The 9,924-nt window shown below is 36.0% G+C and overlaps 1 protein-coding gene across 1 annotated transcript in view; it reads left to right on the top strand.

Annotated features, from left to right (window-relative positions):
* FAM179B (family with sequence similarity 179, member B) overlaps positions 1-9,924 on the top strand; it is a 116,177-nt gene that overhangs the window by 31,415 nt on the left and 74,838 nt on the right. Inside the window, exons 3-5 of the mRNA XM_011947077.1 lie at positions 2,351-2,485; positions 7,068-7,370; positions 8,779-9,038. Of these exons, the coding sequence (XP_011802467.1) occupies positions 2,351-2,485; positions 7,068-7,370; positions 8,779-9,038 (698 nt within the window). The remainder of the gene's footprint in view (positions 1-2,350; positions 2,486-7,067; positions 7,371-8,778; positions 9,039-9,924) is intronic.

Genomic DNA, 9,924 nt, shown 5'->3' with positions numbered 1-9,924 from the left:
GACTCAAAATGAGGGAGACTCCTTCTTTACTTAGGCAAGGAGGAGAAGCTGCCTCTGGAGTCCCTGCAAGAACAATGTCATGGCCGGGTGCGGTGGCTCACACCTGTAACCCCCGCACTTTGGGAGGCTGAGGTGGGTGGATCACCTGAGTTCAGGAGTTTGAGACCAGCCTGGCCTACATGGTGAAACCCCATCTCTACTAAAAGTCAAAAATCAGCCAGGTGTGGTGGCACGCAGCTGAATCCCAGCTACTAGGGAGGCTGAGGCAGGGGAATCACTTGAACCCAGGAGGTGGAGCTTGCAGTGAGCCAAGATCATGCCACTGCTCTTCAGCCTGGGTGACAGAGCGAGACTCATCAAAAAAAAAAAGAGACAGAGAGAGAGAAAGAGAGAGAGAGAAAGAAAGAGAAAATCTGGCGACAGAGCGAGACTCCATCTCAAAAAAAAAAAAAAAAAGAGGTGATTGGATTCTGATTTTATGTCAGAGGTAAAGTTGATATAGTTTGCTGGTAGATTGGGTATAGAATGTGAGAAAGAAGTGTCAATAATGCTGTAAAGATTTTTGGCCAGAGCAACTGAGAACATGGACTAAGTGTTACAGAAAGTAAATATGATGGTACTTCAGAGGAAATGCTCATTGTCATTGACCATAACATTTAGAAGATAAAGGAGAGCATAGGAAGAAACTGCCTTTGTGGATATTCTTCAACATACCTGTCTTTATAAATGACCATATCATTTAGAAAGAGGTTGAGGCCAGGCCCGTGCCTCATGCCGAGATCACACCACTACACTCCAGGCTGGACTACAAGAGTGGGACTCCATCTCAAAAAAAAAAAAAAAGGTTGAGCTTGAGTTCTAAGTGATTGTTTAGGATTTCAAGATATAGCACCCAGGTAATTAGAAAAATTGTAGTGTGTTGGCAAAGATATACCGTTAGAAGGGAAAATGGTTTAGAAGGCAAAGATTTGACTATGTTATAGATTTAAACATGTATTTAACATCTAAATAACAGTTTTCAAAATTTGTTGGGTTTGAGTTCAGATATATTATTCAGTAAACATTGTTCCCTAGGAGAATTTGTAGACCTTTATGCAGTGAAATTCTATAGCATTTTCATACAAAAATGAAGTGACATAATGACTGCATAGTTTGTTTTGGTGTTTAACAGAGAAGGAGAAATGCAAGGATATGTCTAGTTATGTTTGTAGCAGTTTTGATTTTGATTTTGATTTCTCTGTACCATTGAGAAGCTCACTTCCTAGTTGTACAGATTTTAAACAACTGGAGAATAAGGCAATATATAACCTAATACTTGATTGGATGATATAAATTACAAATACTGTAAGGATTCAAGAAAGGAAAACATAGATATTGAAGTGGTTCCAGAAAACTGCAGGAAAGAGGTTCAGCTTGACTTTAAATGAGTAAGAGGCTGGGCACTGTAACTCACGCCTGTAAGCCCATCACTTTGGGAGGCCGAGGCAGGTGGATCACCAGAGATCAGCAGTTTGAGACCAGCCTTGAATAGCTGAGGCAGGAAGATCACCTGAGCCCAGGGAGGTTGAGGCTGCAGTGAGCCAAGATTGCACCACTGCATTCCAGTCTGGGCAATAAGAGAGAGGCCCGGTCTTAAAAAAAAAGAAAAGAAAAGAAAAAGACATCCGGGACGTGAAAGATAAATAGACTTGATATGATAGGGAGATAATTTTTTTTTAAATCATACAGTTTCAGAACTACAAAGGATGGGCTCATTTAATAGATGAATACACTAAACGCCAGAGGAGTCATTACCACCTTTCTTTTTTAGACTTATTCACCTTCCCAGGAATAACCTTAACCAGACACAGGAAGGGAAATGGGAATCATGTCTGAATAAGCTTAGAATCTACGTGAATACTGTGTGGTATATTAGAAAAGAAAAGAGGTTGCGGTGAGCCAAGATCACACCACTGCACAAAAAACGTAACATAGAAAAGAGAAGAGTTTGGCCATAGAGCTTTTTGAGTAGTGCATATACTACAAATATTGGGAAGAAGGAAAGCCAGGTCTGGAGAAACATTCCATGCTGAGAGAAAGAGTTTAGGAAGAAGCTGCTTTTGCGGATATTTTTCAACATACCTATCTTTTCCTTGTTATTTGCTAGTCTGTCTTCTGTCCTTTAACTCCTGCCACTAATCAGATTTTCTAATATCAAAAGCTTTATCCCTTTCTTGCCTGCCTACCTCACTGCACTTACACACTTATATTTATTTCCACCTAAATTGCACCAATATTTATGAAATAAGATGTATTCATGAAATAAAGTTAACTTTTGCTTTTATGTTTTCTCCCCTCCTTTCTTCAAAAGGTACTACTGGTACTCATCAAACAAATTTTTCTGGGAAATGTGCACAACTTGGATTTTCACAATTATGTGGTAAAACTGGCAGTGTGGGTTCTGACTTACAATTCCTAGGGACAACTAATAGTCATCAAGATAAAGGTATAAGTTCCAAATTTACTTGGAAACAAATGATTTGTAAATATTATGTGGGGATTCCGACACTAACTTATATGATATTTTGTGTAATCAGACTCATCACAAAAAAAAGGATTTTGTTATATTTTTAATAACTTTTTTCATAATTGTTACCTTAAAGTATTAGGTTTTATAATCTTTATGTAAATACAACTGATTAAAATTAGAGTTTAGATACTCATGGTGGAGATGAGTGTTGCATTTGCTTTAATATATGCATAATAGTGGTACATATTTGTGGGTTACATGTGACATTTTGATATACAATGTGTAATGATCAAATCAGGGTATTTAGGATATGCGTCACCTGAAACATTTGTCGTTTCTTTGTGTTGGGAACATTACAAACCTACTCCTGTAGTTATTTTGAAATATAAATTATTGTTAACTCTAGTCACCTTATTATGCTATATTGAGCACTAGATATTTTTCCTTCTTATTTTATTTTATTTATTCATTCATTCATTCATTCATTCATTCATTTTGAGATGGAGTCTTGCACTGTTGCCCAGGCTGGATGGAGTGTAGTGACAGGATCTCAGCTCTCTGCAACCTCCACCCCCACCCCTGGGTTTGAGCAATTCTCCTGTCTCAGCCTCACAAGTAACTGGGACTACAGGTGCACGCCACCATGCCCAGGTAATTTTTGTATTTTTATTAGAGACGGGGTTTTACCATATTGATCGGACTGGTCTCAAACTCCTGACCTCAGGTGATCCACCACCTCGGCCTCCCAAAGCACTAGGATTATAGTCGTGAGCCACTGTGCCCGGCCTCTCATTTTATTTTTGTATGCATTAACCACCTTCTCTTTATTAATCCCTTCTCACTGCCCTTGCCAGCCTCTGGAAACCATCATTCTGCTCTCTACCTCCATGGGATTAATTTTTTTTTTCTTTTTTAGCTCCACATAGGAGTGAGAACATGCAATATTTGTCTTTCTTTGCCTTACTTATTTCACCTAAGATAGTGTCCTCCATTTTTATCCAGATTGTTGCAAACGACAGGATTTCATTCTTTTTATGGCTCAGTAGTACTCCATTGTGTATATGTACCACATTTTCTTTATCTGTTCTTCTGCCGATGGACACTTAGGTTGATTCCATATCTTGGCTATTGTGAATAGTGCTGCAATAAACATGAAAGTGCAAATACCTCTTCGATATACTGATTTCCTTCTTTTGGATATATGCCCAGCAGTAGGATAGCTGGATCATATGGTAGTTGTATTTTTAGTTTTTTGAGGCAGGGTCTCACTCTGTGGCCCAGGCTGGAGTGCAGTGGCATGATCATGGCTCACTGCAGCCTCAACCTCCTGGGCCTAGGTGATCCTCCTACCTCAGCCTCCCAAGTAGCTGGGACTACAGGCATGCACTACTACGTCTGGTTAATTTTTAAATTTTTTGCAGAGATGGGATTCCACTGTGTTGCCCAGACTAGTCTCGATCTCCTGAGCATAAGCAATCCTGCCTCAGCCTCCCAGAGTGCTAGGATTATAGGTGTAAGCCACCATGCCCAGCACATTTTTAGTGTTTTGAGGAACTTCCTTGCTATTTTCTATAGTGTCTGTACTAATTTACCTTCCCACCAGCGGTGTACAGGCATTCCTTTTTGTTGCCATCCTTGTCACCATTTGTCATTTTTTATCTTTTTGATAAAAGCTATTTAACTGGAGTGACATGACATCTCATTGTAGTTTTGATTTCCACTAGACCTCTACCTTTCACTGTATAGAAAAATCAAATCAAAATGTATTAAAGACTTAAATGTAAGCTGAAGTTATAAAACTGCTAGAAGAAAACATTAGTGAAATATTTTAGGACATTGGTCTGGGCAAAGATTTCTTGAGTAAGACCTCAAGAGCACAGGCTACCAAAGCAAAAATGAACAAATGGGATCACATTGAGCTAAAAAGCTTCTGCATGGCAAAGGAAACAGTCAACAAAGTGAAGATACAGCTTACAGATTGGGAGAAAATATTTGCAAACTATTCCACTGTTGAGGGATCAATAACCAGAATATATAAGGAACTCAAACAATTCAATAGCAAAAAAACAAAAATACAATGTGAAAATGGGCAGAAGATCTGAATAGGCATTTCTTGAAAGAAGACATACAAATGTCTAATAGGTATATGGAAAAAATTGTTCAACATCACTAATCATCAGAAAGATGAGCATTTTAATACCAAGTCATTGAAAAGAACATCCATTAAAGAGTATTGTGTTAGCAGATGACAATTATTTTCTATAGCAGTTTTAAATTTTAAGACGATTTAGAATGTATTATGTCTCTTGTTAGGAGCCATAACTTCCTAAACGCTGACCTTTCAGATAAGACATCAGATACAGAAGAAGAGGAAGGATTTGAGGCCAGTTATCTGTCGGGAATTTGGGGGTTGAAGGTGTTCTTAAATGTCCATGCTAATTAATAGCTCTAACAATTATTAGATAGAGGTAGGATCAATTTAAATATTTCTTTAGGTATTTTAAATTTTATTGTATATCCTTTACTAAAATTTTTTTGAGTGATAGGGATATACTTACTTGTTATGAAAAATAATGATTTGAAATTAATAGAGAAGATTTAGTGTATTTAGCACTAACATTTTAACTACCCTTTTCTGCACTCACCCCAAAGACCCACATAACTCCTTAAAGTTATCCTTTGTGGTATTATCTACACCACAATAAAATAATCCATCTTTCTTAATAATGTGGGTATTTCCTAAATTTTGACTCCTGAATATCTTTGGGACTCATAATTGGTATAATCAGAGAGAGCTTGCTGTCCCACTTAACTTGTTCCTGTTTAGGCTATCCCTGAATGATTACATTGCCTTTGAGGACTATCCACTCTTAGTGTTAATCATACTGCATAGTGGCTCTGGTTTTCTATTGGAATAGTTATTAGAGAAGCTGGTATAAAGGGATATCATGTTTTTCTGAACCTAATAGAATTTAACTTAATGCTTGGTTATGCATTAAAACCACTACCATATCAACTAATATTTCCCTTGTGATCTCTGAAGGACCTGTGGTATGGATGCCAAACAATATAGATGTCTGCATCCCAATTTAAATGTTGTAGTGATCCACACCAAGTATTGGAAATTTTGGTGTATGTTGCATCGCATTGTTCTTATATATATGCATAATAGGATGTTTGATTTCTTCATAAGAAATATTGTTAAATCTCAGCTGGGCATGGTGGCTCACACCTGTAATCCCAGTACTTTGGGAGGCCAAGGCGGGTCGATCACGAGATCAAGAGATTGAGACCATCCTGCCTAACACGGGTGAAACCCTGCCTCTACTAAAAATTACAAAAAAATTAGCTAGGCGTGGTGGCGGGCGCCTATAATCCCAGCTACTTAGGAGGCTGAGGGAGGAGAATGGTGTGAAACTGGGAGGCGGAGCTTGCAGTGAGCTGAGATTGCGCCACTGCACTCCAGCCTGGGTGACAGAGCGAGACTCCGTCTCAAAAAAAAAAAAAAAAATTTAAAATCTCTAGGAATATATGAGACATTGTCATAAAAGCATTAGAACCTGTTAATAGAGCACTGTAATTGAAATGAGGAAACTGAAAGTTTTAATTCTATATGTAAATCTGTGACTAAGTCTCCTGTATTTCTCTACCCAGATAAGATTTTTTTATAAGTAGAGGTTTTAACCGTCAGATATGAATTAAAAATAAAGGATATATAATATATACAGTTGTTTAAGTCTTCAGAAGAATGTTTGCTTTATTAATATACATAAGCTAGGTATTTTGTCATGGAAAGCCTTTTTAAAAACATTAAAGGAAAATTTAAGGGAACCCCTAAAAGATTGCAAATAGACTTTTTATATTAGTTGAAGAATAAAAAGATCAATAAAAGACAAGGAAGAAGTAATAAAGAAGAAAAACAATAAATAGCACAAAATAAGATGGTAGAATTAAAATCAAATGTATGAATAGTTTCCCTAAGTATAAATTGGCAGAACTTACAACTTAAATGACAGAAGTGATCAGATCTTATTTTTTTAGTTTTTCATTGAAGTGATCTTTTTAAGAGCATTACCTAAAATACATCAAAATAGGTTGAGAGAAAGTAAAGCATGGAAAAGATACACTAGGCAAATGTTCAGAGAAAAGCAGATAGAAACATGTTGATGATAGGGAAAATATGCACACCAAAACTAAAAACATTTTTAGTTCTAAAGAGGGTCATTGTAATGAGAAAAAGAAAATTCACCAAAAAGACAAGACTTTTCTGACATATATATGTCTACATATATATGCACATATGTATGTATGTAATTGATAAAATTACAAGGAGAAAGTTAATTATAAATGTTAGTACAACATTTTAATGGGATAAAGAAGTTTTGAATTAGAAGATACAGAATATTTGAATAACAAATGAAATTAGTCCCTTACCTCATACCATACAAAAATATAAAAATTTATATTTTTGGGAATGGGAAAAGCAAAAAGCGAAAAAGCTTTTAACTTTTAGAGCTGTGTATACATAAATAACATATTATGTTTTGTTTTATTACAGTGTATGCTACCCTCAATTTTGGCAGTAAGACACAGCCAACATTTGGTAGTCAAACAGAGTGTACTTCCTCAAACGGTCAAAATCTAAGTCCAGGAGCCTACATCCTTCCATCCTATCCTCTGTCATCACCTCGAACTAGTCCAAAGCATACATCTCTTATTATATCTCCAAAGAAGTCTCAAGATAATTCTGTTAATTTCTCAAATTCCTGGCCTCTTAAAAGCTTCGAAGGACTGTCAAAGCGAAGTCCGCAGAAGAAGCTTGTCAGCCGAAAATCGTCTGATCCTACGAGTAGAAATGATGGTAAAAGTCAATACTTTGTTCAAATTTATTTGTGTTTGAATTAGTACTTTGAAGTTAATGCATAGGGCTGTTAGATCTTTAAAAGCTAGTAAATAACATTTTATCTGTCTGAATTTAGTAAATATTTAGGAAAATATTTAATAGTGTGTTAAATAGATCAAATGTATAAAATTCAATTGAAATTCTCATTTCTTACATTGCCACTTCAGAATCCTTTTAGGAACCAGGAAAATACTGATGCTTTTGTTTGTTTGTTTGTTTGTTTGTTTGTAAATAGAGATGGGGTCCTACTATGTTAACCAGGCTGTTCTCAAACTCCTGGTCTCAAGTGATTCTTCCATCCCATCCTCCCAAAGTGCTGGGATTATAGGCTTGAGCCACTGTGCTGGGCCAGAAAATAATAATGTTTTACAATGAACATGAATGGCATATGTTGTTTGAGAACCTACTAACAACTTTACAAATATAAGTAATAATGTTTTATAATGAACATGAACAACATGTTGTTTGAGAACCTACTAACAGCTTTACAAATATAAAATGTCATTCATATGCTTATTGCAATTAATGCCTGGTATTCATTTATTCAATATTTATTGAATTTTTATTGTATGTTAAAATTAATTTGAAACTTTTTTTTTTGAGACTGAGTTCCGCTCTTGTTGCCCACACTGCCAACCTCTACCTCCCGGGTTCAAGCGATTCTCCTGCCTCAGCCTCCTGAGTAGCTGGGATTACAGGCATGCACCACCACACCTGGCTAATTTTTGTATTTTTAGTAGAGATGGTGTTTCTCCATGTTAGTGAGGCTGGTCTCGAACTCCTGACCTCAGGTGATCCACCCGCCTCAGCCTCCAAAGTGCTGGGATTACAGGCCTGAGTTACCGTGCTTGGCTGAAACAGTTTTTATTATTTGTTATAAACTAAAATATTCTTTTCTTAACAATAACCCATTCCAAAAATCATGAAATTAGCATATGTAAGTTCATTCAGGACACATTCAGTCTTAAAGTAAAAAGTCGACTGAGCCTAGTGGGTCATGCCTGTAATCCCAGCACTTTAGGAGGCCGAGGTAGTCGGAGATGAGTTTAAAGATGTTTCACCTTTAAACTACCCTACAAGTCCAGTGTTCAATTTATCGCATATTCAGTCAATTTTATTACTTTCTCTTAGCGCTATACTTTGATTATCTTGTATTAATTCCTTTCTGTATTTGTTTATTGTACATGATCAAATATTATATCAGAAGCTGAGGCTTTATGCAGCCTGTTCACCCCAGTGGCCAGCTATAATGCGCTTTTCTTTTTTATTTTAAAACATTGTATTTTAAACATTTGTGACTGTAACTCCTTCTTCTCTAAAATTAAAAAAAGAAAAAGAAAAAGTAAAATATCTATTTTTCATGCAGGAGAAAATTCTCAAGAAAAACCTCCAGTTCAGCTTACACCTGCCTTGGTGAGATCGCCATCTTCCCGACGAGGCCTAAATGGGACAAAGCCTGTTCCTCCTATACCAAGGGGAATAAGCCTTTTGCCTGATAAAGCTGATTTAACCACAGTGGAACACAAAAAGAAAGAGCCTGATGATATTTGGAAGTGTGAAAAAGATAGTCTTCCAGTTGATCTTTCAGAATTAAATTTCAAGGATAAAGATTTGGATCAAGAAGAGGTTAGAACCAAATATTTTTAATGACTTAAAAATATTTGCAATTTTCTATAATATTATAATTGCTATTTAAGGAAAAATCAAGTTCTTTTTATCCTGTAATATCTTATTTCTAAAATATATTATTTCTAAAAATATGTTCATTATAGAAAATGTGGAAAATACCATGAATTATTAGAAAAGGAATTTGTCATGCCAGTTCCCACTACCCAGAATAATTTACTGTTAACACTCTACTGTATTTTCTTCAAGTATTTTTTCTATGCATACATTATCCCTTTCTAAATTGAAAGTATGAATAATAATGTAGCAATACACTCATGTACTGACCCTTTCCAGTGAACAATTTGTCATATTTGTTTCCTTTATTAAGGAAATGAAACATAGCACAGTTCTCTCCCCAGTTCAACATCTCTTCCTTCTTCACCAGAAGCAATTACTATTATCATTTATTTATGTTTTATGTATTTTCGTACTTTTTATATTATTTTGTGTATTAATTTACTTATGGTGTATTTGTACCATTGATTTTAGCTTATGATCAGTCTTTTGCAGTTGCAAACAGTGAACTGCAATGAACATATTTGAACCTGTCCTTTGTGCATATGTACAAGCTTATCTTTATGAAATTGAGATCATATTGTACACTCATCCTTGAATCCTAGATCACTTTGTGCTGTAAAAATATGTTACCAATATGATAACTGTACATAATAACTATGTCAGAGAAGGAATATGGTTGCTGTATTACTTTGGTTTCAGAGTACTATTTCCATAAATGCCTCCTTTTTATCATTTCAGTTTGTCTCAGGTCAGGTTAAAAAAAAGTTTTAGGCTGGGCGCGGTGGCTCAAGCCTGTAATCCCAGCACTTTGGGAGGCCGAGACGGG

The sequence above is a fragment of the Colobus angolensis genome, unplaced genomic scaffold (assembly GCF_000951035.1).
Source record: "Colobus angolensis palliatus isolate OR3802 unplaced genomic scaffold, Cang.pa_1.0 Scaffold258, whole genome shotgun sequence".
NCBI classification, from domain to species: Eukaryota; Metazoa; Chordata; class Mammalia; order Primates; family Cercopithecidae; genus Colobus; species Colobus angolensis.
Note: the sequence above shows the minus strand (reverse complement) of the source record. Positions and strands in the feature narration are given on the sequence as shown.